Here is a 20,174-nt window from a genome sequence, read left to right on the forward strand (position 1 = left end):
CCTGAGCGAGCAGGATATGCTCCTTGGAATCCTGTGTAGCACAGTCAGCATTTCTGGGGTCTCCTGGGTTTGTTGGGGGGCAAGGGGGCCTTGCCTGTGCCCCACTGTACTCGGGGGCGGGGGAAGGTTTCAAATAGCCCTGAGGCCAGGGTTTGATGCGAAAGGGGAAAGTGTTTTTCTTCCTCTCTTGTTACAGAAAAATTTAGGGACACCCAATAAATCTGAACATTAGAAGATTCAGGACAGGTAAAGTGAGTTCCTCTTCACACCACGCATAGTTAAACTAGGGAATTTGCTCCCACCAGAGGCAGTGATGGCCACCAACTTGAATGGCTTTGGAAGAGAATTCGACAAACTCAATGGGGGATAAGGCTACTAACCACAATGGCTATGCTTTTCCTCCACAGTCGGAGGAAGTACGCGACTGGCGGTAATACCAGTTGCAGGAAAGGGTCAATGCTCTTGTGCCCAGGTCTTGCTAGGGGGCTTCGGGAATGCTTTGATTTGGATTCATGCATTGCGCAGGGGGTTGGACTTGATGGCCTTATAGGCCCCTTCCAACTCTGCTATCCTATGATTCCCACTGGGGCATCTGGTTGGCTGCTGTGAGAACAGGAGGCTGGGCTAGATGGGCCAGTGGCCTGATCCTGCGGATGGGCTCTTCCGATGTTGGTCCGGTACAGCTTTGCAAGGCTCCGTTTCCCCTCCAAATCTGCAGTTCGTGCCTTCCTCTCTCTCTGTCCTTTCAGGCATTTGTGGAGAACTATCCGCAGTTCAAGAAGATGTCCGGCACAGTCTCCAAGCACGTGACGGTGGTCGGGGAGCTCTCCAGGTTGGTGAGCGAGAGGAACTTGCTGGAGGTGTCGGAAGTGGAGCAAGAGCTGGCTTGCCAGAATGATCACTCCAGCGCTTTGCAGGTACCCGGCCCTGCAAGCGGACCCTTCTCTGCAGCCCCTCAAACGCCCTCTCGGCTTGGTGCTTTGGAGTAAACGTTGCCATTGAAGTGAAAACAACCGTGCCTCGTTCCCAAGGCTCCCAAAGCAGCCTTTCCCAGGCTGGTGCCCTCCAGACTTAGACACATTAAAAACTGACCTCTCGCACAGGTCACTTGCCGTAATGCCAAAAGACACACACCCTTGTCCTTTTTTAAAAAAAAATTAAATTAATGAATGAATAATGGGTGGCATTCAGCTAAGTTTGACTTAGCATTTGTTGTGATGATTAATTTCTATGACTCTGCTCTGAGTAGGACTACCACTGGATAAAACCCAGTGCATGGCAATAAAAAATACTTAAAATGGTGTACAACAGCTGATTGGGAAGCTGTTTGAAAGTCAACCTTGAAAACGGCAATTCTTGCCACGCCCACTTTTCCACTTTGGACACGTCCTCTTTGACATGTCATCCTCCCTTCCCTGAGGCTTGACCACGGGTCATTGCAGCCCTCGTTTTGAAAATCTTACCCATCCACGCCATATTTAATCACTGTTTATTGTGATGTCCGAATGCAACTAGTGGCTGTTTTTTCACGAGATGCTCAGCTGTTGTTATATTTAGCCACGATCTGTTCAACAAACCACGAGTCGTCTCACAGATGAGCAAAAAAGCCACGGCTTGATTCTCCGGACCTTGTTCCATTTTCCAGCCGCTCTTGACTCATGCCTTTGTAGCTTGGCAATTGTCTGAGGCAGGGCAGCCAAACACAGCACGGTTAAGCAAGACTGTTGGGTCCAGACATAACACCAAAGCCATAGTTAAAACAAGCCATGATTTGTAGGCCAAAAAACCCCCATGACTTCAGAGCCTGCTTTGTTAGCAGAAAACAAACTATAGTTTGGTGGTCTGGGTTCAGCCTTTCAAAGCAACTAATCCATGGTGCACAAACCACGGTTTAGCATTCTGTGTCTGCACGTGTGCTTCTAGTCTTTAAGCCTCAAATAACGTCGAAAGTATGCGTTGCAGTACTGTTTTTTGGACAAGTGCTTGCTTCTCAGTGCATTCTGAAATTTAAAAGCTCAGAAATAATCTGGGCTCCATTTTGTTCTGAAAAAGGTTCTCCTCTTCTGGATCCTGCTCCCCTGCCCGCTGCCTGCCTTGCCCCAGTCTGGATCTTTCTGAGAGAGGCTGAATCTTTAAATAAAGCATTTCTTTGGTGCAGTGGAGCTTTTTTTTTTTTTTTTTGAATTTTATTTTTTGGGGAAAACTTTCACAAGGAAACGTCTGTCTGACCCTGGAGCAGCATAGATGGGACGTCTGTTCCCTTTGCAGCCCGCAGAATTAATAGGCTGACCCCACTATCTGACACCGCATCAGTGAGGATGAATTGGTGCTGTTGACTGTTAACAATGCAGCCCTTTTAAGAGGAATCTTCCAGGGTTGCCGGGCTGTAGATGGGCACAGAGATCAAAATAGGGGTGGGGTTGGATGCCTTTAGGGCAGAAACATGTGCGTATGTCTCAGCATCTGACTGCTGGGAAATCTCTTTGGGGTCCTTGTGGCTTTTCCAAGTCTCTGGCTGCAATCCTCGAAGATCTAGCATTTCGGGGGCTCACAAATGCCTTCATGGATACATGGGGAATGTCTGTAAGCATATGCATAACCATCTCTTCATCTGGGACTTTTTCTTTTTAAAAGAAAACCTTATAATTAACTTAGGGAACTCACTGCCACAAGATTGGGTGACTGCTGCTACCTGAGATGGCTTCAAAAGGGCTTTATTTATTTAAAATATTTCTATCCCACCCTTCTACCCTATAATAGGGCACTCAGGGCGGCTTACAAAAATAAAATCAAACATGTACATAATAAAATTGTAAACAGTAAAATCACAAAAACTTTAAAATAAATTTAAAATACAATTAAAATACATATGTATACATATACACAGACATATATTCTAAAGGGACTACAAAGGTAAAATTTAACGCATAAAATCAGTGTCAGGCTCTACCTTCAATCCCAGACATATTTGGTGGAAGGGAAGGGTTCAAGTAAGGATGGCCTCATGGAACATTTATTTCATTATTATAAAAGCATTTCTGCACCGCCATATCATAAAATTGGCCGCCCTGGGCTCCTGCTGGGGGGAAGGGTGGGATATAAATCAAATAATAAATAAATAAAATAAAATATCCGGGTGGGATGTAACATGAAAACCTAAAACACTATTAAAAACAATACAGATAATCATCAAAAGTGACCGACTAATCAGTAAAATTGAGTAGCCGCAAAGGCCTGCCGCCATAAATGTTCTTCAAGTGATGCCTGAAAACCAAAAGCAAGAGGGTGACTGTTGCATCTCTGCTGGAAGAGTGTTCACAGCGTGGAATCGTCGACACATTTAGGTCAGCCTTCCCCAACCAGGCCACCCTCCTGACGTTAGACCTAAGCTAGTCATCTCCATTCATTTCCATGGGTCTACTCTGTGTTGGACAAACATGGGTTACAATCCAGCCTCCCCTTAAGACCCAAGCCTATAGCCCCTTCCCAGGAAAATGTCTCTCCTCCTCCCCCCACAGAACATCCGGCGGCTCTTGCAGAACCCCAAAGTGAGTGAGCTGGACGCCACCCGCTTGGTGATGCTCTACGCCCTTCACTACGAGCGCCACAACAGCAACAGCCTCCCCGGCCTCATGACGGACCTGAGGAACCGAGGCATTTCTGAGCGGCACCGCAAGGTGGGTGGAAGTGCCGTATGCACTGGGTGGTGGAAATCTTTCCTTGAGACAAAAGATATTTTGTGTGTGTGTGTGCAGGGCCCTTGCCAGAGGGCAGCCAGGGCGGACCCTGGCCGAGGGCCCCTGAAGGGCCCCTCCTTAGGGTGGAAGGGTAGCGCTCCCGTTCCGTGATCCATGGCAGCATCAACTCCCAACACTGCCGCAGATTGCAGCTCCCAGGCACTCCCACACACACAGACCGTGCGGGCTTCAATAAGCCCAGGCGCACATCCCACCTACCTCTCCTGTTGCTGGGATGGCTATGCGTGCATGCCTGCCATTAACCAAAATGGCAGAGGAGGCTTCCCTAAGGGGCTGATGCTCCTGCCGCCATCTTGGTTGATGGCAGGCATGTGCGCACTGCACACAAGCGGTTAACATGAGGCGATGGGAGAGGTAGGTGGGGTGTGCGGGCGGGCACCGCAGGCCTGGGGCAGGCTGGTGCCCAAGGGCCTAGTCATGCCTGGCGCTGGCCCTGTGTGTGTGTGTGCATAAAACTTAAAAAATTAAACTGTTGCTTCTGTGCATTTGTCTAGTTGCAGACACAATTGCAGCCCTCTGTGAGCTAAACTCCTTACTAAAAACCTTTTAAATCATGTGGGAAGGCCTTGATTAAGATTCTTGCATGGTGTTTACATTATTATCATCATCATCATTGTCATTATTATAACATTTCTATCCCACCTTTCCTCCAAGAAGCTCCAGGTGGCATGCAAACATGGTTCTCCCCCTCCTGATTTTATCCTCACAGCAGCCCTGTGAGGTAGGTTAGGCTGAGAGATACAGGGCCCGAGGTCACCCAGTGGGCTTCACGGCCCAGTGAGGATTTGAGCCTGGTCTCCTAGGTCCCAGTCTGACACTCTAACCACTATGCCACCACTGGCTCTCAGTATGACTATTATCACTATCTATTAATTACCACTTACATGCCAAAGTGGCTTCTAAGCAGCCTACAAGTCTTAAAATCCATACGCCGAAAGATGATTCCATCAAAGTGTGAAAAAACACCCATCATCAAAATATGCAGTGAAACAAGCCGATCGAAAAGCGTAACAATCAAAAAGGGCTAAAAACCGATTAAAACAATGAAATGCAATTCGATACAGCTTAGGATGAGGGACCTTCAGGCCCTGCAGGCCACACGTGGCCCTCCAAAACCTCTCTGCCTGGCCCTCAGGATTCTTCCTCGGGCCATGCCCCTTGCCAGCTCTGCTCTGCCACCTCTTCCCCCTTGAGTCATTTTCCGTGCCTGAGTGGCAATGCTGCTTCTTGCAGGGGGACCCGTGGCCTGCTGTTGCAAGGCCAGGGTTGTATCCCTTGCTGTGAAAGGTTCCCCACGCCCCCGGCTGCCACATTGCACACTGCCTGTTCCAGCGCGCATCTAACTTAGACTAAAGTCCCGCTCGGCTCCGGACAGCTTTCCTCCCAAGTAATCGTGGAAGCCTAGGAATCTGCCCTTCTCGCTCAGTATTGTCTGCACTGGCCGACAGCAGCTCTCCAGGGTTTGAGCCCCACCTGGAGATGTTACAGACTGAACCAGGGGGACCTTCCTCATGCAAAGCAGACGTGCTGCCACTGAGCTTCATTCCCACCCACCCCCCAGCTGCCTTATCCGGAGGCAGAGCATTGGTCCATCTAGCTCGCACTGGCTGGCAGCAGCTGTGCACGGTTGCAGGCAGGAAACATCCCCCCCTCTTCTTGGAGCTGCTGTTGGGGATTGAGCCTGGGACTGTCTGCGCACAAATCAGGCGCTCAGCCACTGAGTATGTGTCGGACGGCAGCCTTAAGCAAGTTTCTGGGTTCAACCAGGCATTTCGCCTTCTCTTTTGGCACAGCTGGTGTCCGCAGTTATAGGATATGGCGGGAAGCGGGTTCGAGGGAGTGACCTCTTCAGCCCCAAAGACGCTGTGGCCATCACCAAGCAGTTCCTCAAAGGACTGAAGGTATTTTATTATCAGGACGAATGTTGTTATCACGCCTTACCCCGCGTGACGAGAGGACAGCCTTCCTCCTGTGTTTTTCTCTCTTTTTTAAATAGGGGGTTGAAAACGTTTACACCCAGCACCAGCCTTTGCTGCACGATACGCTCGATCAGCTCATCAAGGGGAAACTGAAGGACAACCAGTATCCTTACCTGGGCCCCAGCACTCTCCGCGACAGGTAATGCAGCCGTGGGATGCGGATGCGGTAGAGAGAGATTTATTTGTATCAGCTGCTGGCCGTTGCAGTTTGGTTATAAAATACAAATGGCTGAAGCGGGTGAAATGACCGAGCTAAATTAAAACACCATCGGTTGCCATTTGTGCAAAATGAATAAATAAACAAACAAACAAGAACGCCGCCACCGAGCAGGTAAAACTGCCACACTCGGTTTGAGAGTTTTAAAATCGCCAGGCATCTTTACGGCCCTTATGTTAATGGTGGCGGCTGCTGAGAATTTTGCTGTCTTTGCAAGTTGACAGCTTCTCTTGATCTGCAAGGAGAAAAGTTGTGTGATAATGGTGCTAATATGTGGGGCAGGTGGAGAGGCCCCCCCTCGTCCATCAGATTGTTGTCTTACATGCAGCAGAAGCCACTGGAGAACAGAGATTAATTGGAGTATTGTTTTTAATCTTTAACCAAGCCATTACCTGGTTAGTTACAGTAATTAATAAATACATGCTCTCAGTTTTATGTGTTTTTGTCTGTCTGAAAATGTTTACAATTTTGAAATTTGGGTGTAGTTTTAAAATTGTTTAAATATGTGTTTTAATTGTAGATGGAAGTTTTAGTTTGTACACCGCCCAGAGAGCTTCGGCTATGGGGCGGTATAGAAATTTAATAAAATAAATAATAATAAATAAATAAGAACTTAAGAAGAGCCTGCTGGATCAGGCCAGTGGCCCATCTAGTCCAGCATCCTGTTCTCACAGTGGCCAACCAGGTGCCTGGGGGAAGCCCGCAAGCAGGACCCGAGTGCAAGAACACTCTCCCCTCCTGAGGCTTCCGGCAACTGGTTTTCAGAAGCATGCTGCCTCTGACTAGGGTGGCACAGCACAGCCATCACGGCTAGTAGCCATTGATAGCCCTGTCCTCCATGAATTTGTCTAATCTTCTTTTAAAGCCATCCAAGCTGGTGGCCATTACTGCATCTTGTGGGAGCAAATTCCATCGTTTAACTATGCGCTGAGTAAAGAAGTACTTCCTTTTGTCTGTCCTGAATCTTCCAACATTCAGCTTCTTTGAATGTCCATGAGTTCTAGTATTATGAGAGAGGCCTACCAGGTGCCTGGGGGAAGCCTGCAAGCAGGACCTGAGTGCAAGAACACTCTCCCCTCCTGAGGCTTCCGGCAACTGGTTTTCAGAAGCATGCTGCCTCTGACTAGGGTGGCAGAGCACAGCCATCACGGCTAGTAGCCATTGAGAGCCCTGTCCTCCATGAATCTTAAAGTTTTGTAAATTGTATTGTTCTTTTTCTTACTTGTATTTTGTATTTCTGTGTATTCTTTGTGAGTCACCTTGGGGGCCTTTTTAGCCAAAAGGTGGCATAGAAATAAACCCTAACGACATGTCATAACATACCATCATTCAGTTGCTGAACCAGCTTTTCTAGGGTAATACAATTTGATGGATTTCTCTGCCACGGCAAAAGAGCCAGCCCTATTGTGCACCATACATTTAAAGCAGGGTCATGCCTCTTGAGACAGCCATGGCTTCCCCTAAAGAATCCAGGGGTCTGTCGCTTGTGAAGGGTGCTGAGAGTTGTTAGGAGGGCCTCCGGCAACAATCCCCAGAGTGGTTTAACAATCCATCCTTCTTTCCCAGGGAACTCTGGGAATTGTAGTTCAGGGAGGGGAAATGGGGGTCTCCCAGCAAGCACCCTGAACAAACTACATTTCCTAGGATTCTTGGGGGCAGGGAAGCCACGCAAGTGGTATAAGAGTGCTTTTAATGTATAGTGCTGATGGGACCCGAGTCTTGGCAGTCAACCCATTGAAATAAATGAGCGTGGCTCTCTTAGGCCCGTTAGTGTCAATGAACGAGTAGAGCGTTGTGGTCGTCGAGAGTCATTTTTGAGCATTCCTAGTGACAGCTTCAGTGGCTGGCAGGGACGCCGCTATCTGTCGTTGGGTGCCCCTGCTGGGTGGCTGCTTCCCCGGGGGATAGGGGTGTTGATCGGGTTTAGGGACTTGCATAAAAACATCAGGGCGGCTTTGCTTTCGGCTCCTCTGCAGCGCACTCGCGGCGGTCCTGATAATGGGGACGGAATCCAGAGGGCATGGGAGATGGTTTCACGACCAAGAGTCACGTTGGGAAGCTTTTTCCATCGCGTCTCGGAACTTGCTCTGATCGAAGCCGAATCGAAAAACACAGATGGGGTCATTTGCCCTCCTCAGGTTTAAGCAACCATTGGTTTAAACCACAGGCGGGGAACCTTTTTTCGTTTGAGGGCCGTGTGCCTTTCTGTGCAGCTTTCTGGGGGCCACGGGCCTGTGGTGAGCAGGGCCCAGCGGCTAAGGTGCGCAGACCAACAAACGTGCATTTTAATTTTTGTTCAGGAGGCTAGTTTCTGCACGCTCCTCTCTGCCCTCCAGCAAGGCAAGAGGCATTATCAGAATTCAAGGACGTATTCAGCCAGGGAGCAGCACACCAGGATGGTGCAAAGCAGTGACCGTGAGTGCTGTGTGGCCTGGGGAGAGTTCTGAGGGCCAGACAGAGAGGTCTGGAGGGCCACATTTGGCCTGGGCCTGAGTCTCCCCCTCCCTGGTTTAAATTAACAAGGCAGCTTATTACTTTTTTTCCTCCGCAAGTGAGGTACAGAATCTGGAGAGGAAAAAGGAAAGAAGGGTCTTGAATCCTACTGGCCACTCAAGAACTGCTTGGTGCCACTTCCTTGTCCTCTGTAGTTTCCAGCCGTACAGACCTCTGATCCATCTGATAAGACTTTAATGATAATCTTCAAAATCCCTAAGGGAAGCAGGGAGGGTTTTTGTCACAAATGGTGTCTAGATTTTGTGGCCCGTTGACAGCTTAATGGCACATTAATCACTTGAGTTATGAATAAGAAAAGGGAATTATGAGTTCACAAGAGGCAAATTGTTTGTAGGCCATTCAGGTCTGCCAGGAAATGTCCCAAATTCTCATCAGGAGGTGGCTGGATGGGCACCTCGCCCCCCCCGTTGGATTTCAGGTTGTGGTGCAGCATTTCTGAGTCAGATGAAAGCGCCCCTGTTTGTTTGTCTGACAGATAAGAAAAAGACAGCATTGTAATCTTGCATGTGCCCATTTAAAGACAGGCCTGCTTTAAAGGAGGGATTCTTTGGGGAGCGAGAAGATAGGCAAATTCATGGGCAATCTCTACTTTATTAGAGCTGTCTGAAATCCAGATTTTGTCATTTATTTTTCCCTCCCCATTTCAATCTCAGTTTGAAATCCGCGAGTTTCTTTCCTGCTCAACTAGAGATCCTGCTTTTTAAAATATCTATATCTATCTATCGCTCGATCGATCTATCAATCAATCGATCATCTATCTATCATCTTTCTATCTTCCATCTCCTGTCTGTCTGTCTGTCTGTCTATCTATAATAGCGACCTGAGATGGCAGAATTTTGGGACTGGCTGGGTGCAAAATTCAACCCACTGCAAATCTCACTTTTCACCTCAGAAGACAGGTGAAACATCCCTGCTGGATCAGGTCATCTAGTCCAGCCTCCTGTTCTCACAGTGACCAGCCAGATGCCTCCGTGGAAAGCCCACGGGCAGGACATGAGGGCAACAGCTCTCTCCTCACTTGTGGTTCCCGGCATCTGGTATTCAGAGGTATCCTTTACAGGCTGCAAAGAGAAGTGTTTGGGTATCAGTCCACTGAGGTTGTAACTGAGCCTTCGCCACCTGATGCTGCCAGACTCCAACTCCCATCCCTGGTCCAGGAACATACGACAGTCCCCACGTTTGCGGGGGAAGGGCTGGCATTATCTCATGGTACCACTCATCCCTAGCCTGGCATAGCAATTCAGGAGGAGAAGGCGGCCTCACATTTGTCAACATCCTGACGCTTCCCTCGAATACTAAGTTCAGGTGGCTGGAAGAGAAATAGCATCCTCGCAAAAAAATAAGAAAAGAGAAAAGGCTGTTTACTTCCAGGAGATGAGGCCACCCCTCAGTTGCCCTCTCCGCTCCCCATCTTGAAAAGCCGCAGAAAATAATGCACCCTCAGCAAAGTTTTGCAGCTGTGCTTAATGTTGGAGAAGTGAGCTTGTCTTGGGGTGGCCTTGATGGATGGCTGTTGGCTTTGGCTTTAAAAAAAAAATAGGCTAGGCTAAGAGACGATAACTGGCCCAAGGTCACTCCCAGTGAGCTTCATGGCTGGGTGAGGATTTGAACCCAGTTCTCCCCTCTCCCTGGCCCTAATGCAGCACTCTAACCACTACACCACAACACAGCCACTCCCAGTCTCCTCGTTCCCACTAATAGCTGTTCTTGTTTCTTAAACTACTGCACACTTCTAGGGAACTAACATTCTGGCTCCACACTCAGACCCTTCCCTCTGCCTTAAGCTGGTTCAAACCTGCAGTAGCAACGCAGTCCCTTCCTCTACCCCCCCCCGTGTGTGTGTGTTTCCACTGTAGCATTTTTTGGGGGGGGTATTACACTTCTTTTACACACCTGCTCTGCACATGCACGCGCTGCTATGGGTGCAACAAATCCTTTCTGAGTTGTAGCATTTCTGTCTCTAATTTGTGAGAGACGCAAAGGGGGTAAATTGCAAAGGTGAGGTAAAGAAGAAAGATGTTTGGGGGGGCTCCCTGTTTCGTTGGCCATTTTGGAGCAACTGTGTATGCCTGGGTTCCCCAATTGTTTGGGCTCAGAGAGGGGGGAAATGGAAATGGCCTGCCTTCAAGTCCATCCCAACTTATGGCAACCCCATGAATAGGGATTTCATGCTAAGCGGTATTCAGAGGGGGTTTCCCATTGCCTCCCTCTGAGGCTAGTCCTCCCCAGCTGGCTAGGGTCTACTCAGCTTGCCACAGCTGCACAAGCCAGCCCCTTCCTTGTCCGCAACTGCCAGCTGGGGGGCAACTGGGCTCCTTGGGACTATGCAGCTTGCCCACGGCTGCACAGGTGGCAGGGCACGTCACCCTTGAGCCACTCCCTGTGGGGTGATATTTAGTTGGGGCATGCTGAAAATCCAAGCAGCTTCCATGGGTACCATAAAAAAACCCATTTCACAAAAGGAAAAACTGGTGATGCTCAGAATCACCCACCCCCCAAAGCATGCAATGCACTTATGCCACCACCACCCCAAAAAAACAAAGGCAGAGGGGGAAGCTGACAAATCATGCCCCCAAAAGTAGGCAAAACATGCCCCAAACAACAACACCCCCCCAAACAACCCAAACAATCAACACGTGGGGGCCAGAGGCTTCCTGGAGCCAGTGTGGTGTAGTGGTTAGAGCAACCTTTCCCAACCAGTGTGCCTCCAGATGTTGTTGGACCACAATTCCCATCTTTCCTGACCATTGGCAGTGCTGGCTGAGGCTGATGGGAGTTGTGGTCCAACAACATCTGGAGGCACACTGGTTGGGAAAGGCTGGGTTAGAGTGTCAGCCTATGACTCTGGGAGACCCGAGTTCAAACCCCCAAATGCCTCGTTGGGGTGACCTCGAGCCAGTCACTGTCTCTCAGCCTAGCCTACCTCACAAGGCTGTTGTGAGGACAAAATGGGGACGGAGAGAGAACCAGGTAAGCCACCTTGAGCTCCTTGGAGGAGAGGTGGAATATTAAGGTAAAGATAAATAAAATTCTGAGAGAATGGGGGGGGGTAAGAGGGGGGAGGACACCTCCAGTTTTGTTCCAGCCAGTTCAGTGCCCTCCCCATGGTAAAAACAACAACAACTAAACAATTTAAGAAATGGGGCAGAAGGTCCTAGTGGTTATCTGAGGGATGCTGTGGAGTCCCTAGATCCCAGACGTATGCATTAAGTCAACTAGAGTCTGCACATGTGGGGTGGGGGGCAGGGCTCAGGAAGTGTTTCCGGCAGAAGAGATTGGTAACGCCGTGCACTTCCCACACACATCATCTGAGTCGCTGTCCTTTTCCAGGGTCTGTTATGACCTGCAAGCCCCTGTGCATGCGTGCATCTGGCCCATTCCTTCTCTTCCAGCCCCCCTTGCAAGAACAAGCCTGTCATCAGATACTTCACAGCACAGCCATGCTCTCCTCTCTCTGCCCCCCCCAAAGAACTCCAACTACAAAGAGCGCTGCGTGACTCACGTCTTCACCAGTGAGCAAAGCCGGCTCTGTCTGCACTGGCAAGCCATTCAGGGCCCTCGCAGCATCTCTTCCGCCTCTCTGCAGTTGCTAAATATATCCAGCTTAGTTTTAAAGTCTTGTGGCTTGGGAGGATCTCACATGTTGTTCCTGCTTGGGTTTTGGAAGCGAGAGAGAAAACTTATCCCCGTCTGCATCTGTCTTGGAATTGTTTTTTTTAAAGCTGCTGTTCTTGTTTTGCTGTTTGCCACCCGGGGCTCTTTTGGGAGGAAAGGCGGGATATAAGTTTCATAAGAAATAAGAAATAAATTCCTGAGGACTTGCTGAGCATTTTGCTGTTTTCCAGATATCTCTGCTTTATAACTGGAGCCATTTCCCAGGAACCTTTCCACTTCCTCTTACCCATCTCTCTTTCTCCCTCCCTCCCTCCCTCTCTCTCTCTCTCTCTCTCTCTCTCTCTCTTTCTCTCTCCCTCCCTCCCTCTCTCCCTCTCCCTCCCTCTAATAATAATAATAATAAATTTTATTTCTGAGTCGCCTATCTGGCCGAATCAACGGCCACTCTAGGCGACATACAATTTCATCAATAAATACAATAAAACCACAAAAATCATAATAATAATTAATAATATCAATATTAAAACTAAACCACCCCAGAGATCCCATAGGCCTGCCTGAACAGCCAGGTTTTCAAGGCCCGGCGGAAACCTGTCAGGGAAGGGGCATGGCGAAGATCGAAAGGAAGGGAATTCCAGAGGGTGGGGGCCACAGTCGAAAATGCCCTCTCTCTGGTCCGCACCAGCCTCGCTATTTTAACTGGTGGGACTGAGAGAAGGTCTTGCGTGGCAGATCTCGTCAGGCGGCATAATTGGTGATGCTGGAGGCGCTCCTTCAGATAAACTGGGCCGAAACCGTATAGGGCTTTAAAGGTCAATACCAACACCTTGAATTGGGCCCAGTAAACAACTGGTAGCCAGTGTAGATCTATCAACACCGGAGTGATATGATCACGGCGACGGCTGTTCTTAATCAAACATGCCGCCGCATTCTGTATCAGTTGCAATTTCCGGACCGTTTTCAAGGGTAACGCCACATAGAGCGCATTACAGTAGTCTAGGCGAGAGAAGACCATGGCCTGTATTACCCCTGGGAGCAGATGGGCAGGCAGGTAGGGTTGCAACCTCCTTATCAGATGTAATTGATACCAAGCTGCTCGTCTCACTGCCGAGACCTGAGCCTCCATGGACAACTGGGAGTCAAGAATGACCCCGAGGCTGCGGACCTGGTCTTTTAGGGGCAATCTTACCCCATTGAACACCAGGTCTATATCCCCCAGCCTGCCCCTGTCTCCCACAAGCAACACCTCGGTCTTGTCAGGATTTAGTTTCAGCCTATTCCTTCCCATCCATCCACTTACGGATTCCAGGCACTTGGAAATGGTGTCCACAGCCAACTCTGGTGAGGACTTAAACGAGAGATAGAGCTGGGTGTCATCCGCATATTGGTGACACCGCAGCCCGAATCTCCTGATGATGGCCCCCAGCGGCTTTACATAGATGTTGAATAACATGGGGGAGAGGATAGAACCCTGTGGCACTCCACAATTGAGAGGCCAAGGGTCTGAAACCTCCTCCCCCAATGCCACCCTTTGATGCCTGTCTGAGAGATAGGAACGGAGCCACCGTAAAACAGTGCCCCCTATTCCTAATCCCTCCAGGCGTTCTAAAAGGATACTGTGGTCAACGGTATCAAAAGCCGCTGAGAGATCCAGGAGGACGAGGAAGGTGAATTCTCCCCTATCCAACGCCCTCCTCATATCATCCACCAGAGCGACCAAGGCTGTTTCAGTTCCATGTCCAGTCCTGAAGCCCGATCTCTCAGTCTCTCTTTGCAGCTCATAATGAGCCACGAGGGGCAAGGATCCAGTAGACAGGTGCTCTCTCTCTCCCCCCTCCCCCCCTCTCTCTCCCTCTCTCCCCCCTCTCCCCCTCTCCCTCTCTCTCTCTCCCCCCCTCCCTCTCTCTCTCTCTCTCTCTCCCTTGTTCGTCTTACACGCTGTTTGTACCACAGACACAATGAGCAACCAAGCTGGTAAAATTGCCAGACTCAATTAAAGACAGCAGTAGCTGCAATTTGTGTAGAGGCCTATTAAAAGCAGGACTAAACAGATAAAAAATTGCCAAACTTGGTTAAAAATGGAAAACTATACAATTTCAATCAACTTACTTCCAGTATAAATTCAAATGCAATAGTCATTTTTTAAAAAAAATTAGGCATCCTCTAGTGCCCATGCCATCCAACCTTACTTTCACCATAGCTGGGACGCATACCAGTTTGGGCATAATACTAAGCTATGGTTTATTAAACTGTGGGTTAATAAACTGTGGTTTGTTTGATCACCCCAATCCTGCCTGGTGGCTTAACTATGGTGTGTTTACTGCCAGCACACCACAATCTGAAGCCATGGTTGGTTGTTAGCTTATGAACCTTTGTTTGTTTTAACTACGGTTTGGTGTTATGTGTGAACATAGCACCTTTCCTTCTCCATGGTTTGTCTGGCCACCCCGTCCCAGATGCTTACTAGGCTACAAAGATGTGAGGCAAGAGCAGCTGGAAAACAAAGCCAAATTGTGGAGAAACAAGCCACGGTTTGTTTGATTATCTGTGGAACAGCTCATGGGTAACCCAAGTTTCGTTAGGCAAACCATGGCTTATTGTTGCAGGCTGGAGAATGGTCTCCCCACTTAATGATTGGGCAGGGTGGTCTGGTGGGGAGGTGGCCCCTCTGGTATCCTGGACCCCAAAAGCCATTTCCTCAACCTAGTACCCCCAAATATTTTGGTCTGCAGCTCCCAGTCTCATTCCTGATGGTTGGCTGTGCTGACTGGAGTTGACAGGAGTTGGAAACCAATGGCGTCTTGAGTGCTGCTGTTGGAGAAGACTGATTTTTAGGTCCATCAAAGTTAGAATTATCACTCCGAATTGCGTCCACAAACAGCTGTTTCCCCGTTCTTTGTTGCAGGCCGCAAGACATCATTGTGTTCATAATCGGAGGGGCAACGTACGAAGAGGCCCTGACCGTTTATAATTTGAACCGTACCACCCCCGGGGTCCGGATTGTGCTGGGTGGGACTGTCATCCACAACACGAAAAGGTAATTTGGGGCTGCACTCGGATGGATGGGGCTGGCTGGTGCAGGGTGTCTTCTGCCGAGTGCTCTGAACACAAGGCTGTGATTTTTGTCCTAGCATAAGTTGGTGTAAGCAAACCCACTGACACCCCTGCAGTTGCATTAATGTGAGTGGTGCTCTGCCCATCTAACAACATAGCCACATGGCATGCCATTTATTCATTTTGTTGTTAGAGAAGTCCAGTGCCTCTCTGCCCTCATATACGCACTCACTGTCTTTCCCAATCGTTTATAAATTGAAAAGTTTCTAGCCCTCAGTATTCCAAATAAAATATTTGCTGGAGGGGGGGGAGAGAGGGGGGCATAAAGGCAGCATACATATGAGTACTCAAGTCTAACAAGGGAAAATAATGCCCCGTTCAAGTCAGATTCAATTTATGTAATGAGTTCTGGAGGCAACTGTGTATTTTTGGTGCATACAAACCATTGCTAAGAGGGAAAAGAATCCATTTGAAGTTTTCCTCCGTTCCCCAAAGTGCCCAGCTAGGAGGTGACTCACAAGTACGGTTTGTGAAAGGGGGGTTGTCTGGCCATCACAGGTAGACTGCCTCTGAGCCTGGCTGTTCTCTCCTGGCTGTATGGCCATTCATGAAGCCTTGTTCACTCTCTTCCTTTCACTCTCTTCCTTGTACTATGACTATGTGCCAGTGTGGTGATGTGGTTAGTGTGTCAGACTGGGGCCTGGGAGACCAGAGTTCAAAACTCTGCTCGCCCGTGACACTCCCTTGGGTGACCTTGGGCCAGTCACGGTCTCTCAGCCTAACCTACCTCACAGGGTTGTTGTGAGTATAAAATGGGGAGGGGAAGAACAATGGATGCCACCTTGAGCTCCTTGAAGGAAAAAGTGGGATATAAATGCAATAAATAAATAAGAAGGAACAAGATCTGGTGCCGGGGGGAGTCGAGGGTGGGGGTTTGCTTCCTGCCTTCCCTCCAGACCTTTTGCAGCATTCTGCCCCCCTCCCCCCTGCCCTTCAAATTCGCTCTTGCTGTTGTGCAGGGCTGTTAATGAGGCTCTTGGGATCCTCCTGCTCCTGCAGGAAGTGAGCATCCAGCCTGTGTGTGTGTTGTATGTGTGTGTGTGTGTGTGCCTGTCTCGCCTCCTCTTAGAAGCCTCCTTTGGCTCCTTGCTGAGCTTTGCTTTAAAAACAACACTTCTCATTTCAAGCCGCATCAACCAAATTCGCACTTTCCAAAACAATAGGAGAATTAAAACACAGCCATGCTTCAAAATTCACACTTAATTTTGCCTCTGCGCCTCCCGCTGCAAGGTCTTGTGGTGCAGATGCTAATTTCAGTCAGGGATGGGGTTGGACTGGATGACCTCCCAAACCCCTTCCCACTCTATCATTCTCTGGCCTGTTTGCAGGTAGGTTTCACGCAGGTGCGGGGAGCACCTGGAATGGCTTTTGTCTATGTTAATCTGCTATTTTATTTTATTTTATTTAGAAATAGGCAGTTAAGAAATTTAATTAACTAACATATGCAGTCTTTTCACATCGTAAACGTCACAAGCCCCTTCCTTTTGCATGAATGAATATTTTTATCGCTCAGAGCCATAGGCTACCACAGTTTAATACATGTAAAAGGAAAATGCAAAATACATATTAAAATACAAGCCAGGTTTCATCAAACATACGTCATACAGAAAAGAACAACAGCCTTAAAGTTAAAATGAAATTTCCTCTCCGGGGCAAAAGATACACTGACCCTTTCGTTTTGAAAAGTGTCTTATAAGTAGGACCTTTTAATGATAAAAGTGTTAGGAGTAGAAAAGTTGTGTTTGTGTGCACACACGTTGTGATTTCTGCTCTTCAGAAGCACGGGTAGGGATACTTCATCCGCCAACCCCAGAAGCATGACATGTTCTCACGGCACAGAAAAGATTTGTTTGGTTTCTCGCTGTCAAAAGAATCAGATGTACCGCCTACCAGGGGGAGCGGGCGGATAGGTGGAAGGGGGGGAGAGAGGGAGTTCCCCTTGTGAGCAAAATACCAAATACTGAGATTGGACCCGAAACTTAAGTATCTCTCAGAAAGTGGGTTACAAAGGCAAGTCTGCATTAACCTACATTTTGTTTTACCAAATCTTGATGGAATTAGCTAGGGTGCCCCCGCCCTCCAGATTTTTTCTCTCTCCCCTCCCCCACAACTGATTCAGCTGCCCTCCCATAAATCCTGATGTCCAGATGTTGCTAGACTTCAGCAGTCAGCATGATGATGATGAATTGTCCCAAAGGCCCATCTAACCTTGCAGGGTTGTCGTGAGGATTCCCAAAGCAGTGAATGTGGGGAAATCCAAAGCATTTATCTGGAGTTGTGGGTGTGTATATTTATATTTATTTTTACACATACATATGGGGCTTCTTAGGCAGAGGGGCTGGCCTTCAGATACTCTCCAGCCCCCACCTTCTCATTTTGCAAGCGGACCCACAAGTAACGACACCATAGCGCCTCTTTCATATTATCCTTACGACAGCCCTGTGTGGGGGACAGTGACCTGCCGGCAGCCACTCAGAGGGGCTTGGAATTTGAACTCACGTCTGTTGGGCTACAGAGCAACAGCTACAGGGCTTTTATGGAGCTGAGTGCATTTAGGTACATTGGAATTTGTACGTAAAACAACCAAAAGATATATATAATTTTCTTCATAAATTTTACTTGGAACTTGGAAGAGCCATTGATCATCTTTATGCTTGCTCTCGTGGGGAGCATAGTTTATTGCTTTGGATCTTAGTCTTATTTATCCATTGCTTTGCATAAACATTTGCAGACTGCTTTGGGATCCACAAAGTCCATTATATTGAAATATTTGTTGAATTTAATAGATGGCCGTCTTTTGTCTCCCCCCCCCATTAACCTGCAGTCATTTCCCGACACTTTTTCGTTTGTAAACTATAAAAAACATTTTGCTCATCTCCTCACCTCACTTTCTTCCTTTTAAAAAATGCAGCAGGATTCTAGACTCAAGAGTAGACCCATCGATAGCTTTGCACGCAAAATGTCCAGGTTCAGTGCTCAGCATCTCCAGTTAAAAAAAAAAAAAGATCCGGTGACAGGAAATGAGGGAGGTCTCTGTCTGCCCAAGACCCTGGAGATTGTTGCCAGTTGGCGTAGACAAGATCTGATGGTGTGACTCGGTAAAAGGCAATTTCGCACTTACAAATGCTGGTGTCAAGGTACAACTTTAGTTGCTAACAGTGGCGGCTGGTGGCTCCGTGTCAGTGGGGCAGTGGAATCCGCTCTGGGTTTTAGCCTGAACTTCCAAGCACTGAACTTTCCAGCTGAAATACCTTGGTCAGCTCTTGAAAGTTGGGACTAAAACCTGGAGCGGATTACATTGACCCACTGACACGGAGCCACTGTTTGCTAATACTAGACTGTTGTATTTCTTTTTTTAAAATTCGCAAACGAGGATGCTTTTAGGCTGGGCAGAAGTGCAGGAAATCTTCGAGAGGTTCCATTTGCTTATCTTGTTTTTCTACATAGGGGCAGTGTCACCTGTGGAGAACAAGACAGGCTTTTAGGGTGCACAGGAATCTGCAGCAACTAATCTGGGGGTTAACCCATTGACCCACTTAGAAAGATAAACCCTGTTCCTTTCCATGTGCCAGCCACCCCCCTCTCCTGATTGTCTTCAACTAGCAATTTTAAAAGAAAAACAAAATCACGTCGCTGGATATCCACTGATGGCTCCAGTGTTTATGAACAAAGACTTTGTGCTTCATATATAAATGTACTCATTTAAAAGCATGCATTAAACCAATATTTCAGAAAATCTCTTAAAGTGGTGCACAGTCTGGAAAAAACAAGCAATGTGTCATTAAAACATTAAAACAAAAGCACCTGAAAAACTGTGAAGTTGTTTAAAAACATTAAAAACAAAAGCACAACATAAAAACAGCAAAGCAGCAATTTAAAAACACATAAACTAACATACAAACTAACTCCATTAAGAAGCATTGCATCTGAGACAATATGACATTTGTTAGTATTGTTATTGAAAGATGTTGCTGTTGCTTTTTTAACAATATATTTTTATTTAAATGTTTGTAAACTGTATTGTTCTTTTCTGATATGTACTTTTTATTTGTGTTTATTTTTTGTTAGCTGCCTCGAGGGCCTTTTTGGCCAAAAGGCGGCATAGAAATAAACTGTAACATAACATAACATAAAAAGCCAGTGAGCCAGTGGTGGTGTAGTGGTTAGTGTTGGACCGGGACCTGGGAGACACAGGTTCAAATCCCCACGTGGCCATGAAGCTCACTGGCTGTGACTTTGGGGGCCATTCGCTATCACTCAGCCTAGCCTACCTCGCAGAGCTATTGTGAGGATAAAATTGAGAGGGGAGAACTGTGATTGTATGCCACCTGCATCTCCTTGCAGGAAAAGTGGGATAGAATAAATATTTTTTTTAAAAAAGCGAATTAACCAGAAATGCAGTGGATTCAAACACATAAAACAGGCTCCAATCTTACGGGTCAGGGAAAGCCTGGGTGAAAAGATATCTTAAATCCTGCAGTATTCTGTAGCAGTGGTTCGTAACCCTTTTTTGGATCACAGACCCCATCCAGAATCTGATGAAAGCTGTGGATCCCCCCCCCCGAAAAATGTACAAACACATACACACAAAATATTTTGCATACAATTTATTTTACTGCATTGGAAATTGGTCTGTGTGCTCAGTTCACAGACACCCTGAAGCCCAGTGGACCACAAGTTTAAGAACCCCTGTTCTATAGGGTGCTATAAGTAACATTTCCCCAGATCGAAGTGATCGTACAGGTCTGTGCGGCAGCCGATGAGGAAGGGAGATAGCATAGCCGCTGGACAGGCCTCGTTTCCGCAGGATTAAGTCTCCCATAAAAAAGCACAGCAGGAAACCACATCACCCACGCAACTTCTTTTTGAAACAATAAAATAAAACCCCTTGTATGGCATTTCACAACTTGCTGAGAAACCATCTGTATGTTGCTTTTCCAGCATGACGATAAAATAATATTGTCAACAGGCTTCACA

General features: G+C 47.8%; 1 protein-coding gene across 2 annotated transcripts in view; it reads left to right on the forward strand.

Moving 5' to 3' along the window:
• The window catches only part of VPS45 (vacuolar protein sorting 45 homolog), a 40,725-nt gene that overhangs the window by 15,307 nt on the left and 5,244 nt on the right, over positions 1-20,174 (forward strand). Inside the window, exons 10-14 of one of the 2 annotated variants that reach the window (XM_061606335.1) lie at positions 750-917; positions 3,519-3,677; positions 5,552-5,659; positions 5,755-5,876; positions 14,989-15,120. In XM_061606335.1, coding sequence (XP_061462319.1) covers positions 750-917; positions 3,519-3,677; positions 5,552-5,659; positions 5,755-5,876; positions 14,989-15,120 — 689 coding nt within the window. The remainder of the gene's footprint in view (positions 1-749; positions 918-3,518; positions 3,678-5,551; positions 5,660-5,754; positions 5,877-14,988; positions 15,121-20,174) is intronic. The other variant, XM_061606336.1, reaches the window with a different exon arrangement.

This window comes from Rhineura floridana, chromosome 22 (genome assembly GCF_030035675.1).
Source record: "Rhineura floridana isolate rRhiFlo1 chromosome 22, rRhiFlo1.hap2, whole genome shotgun sequence".
In the NCBI taxonomy this organism is placed as follows: Eukaryota; Metazoa; Chordata; class Lepidosauria; order Squamata; family Rhineuridae; genus Rhineura; species Rhineura floridana.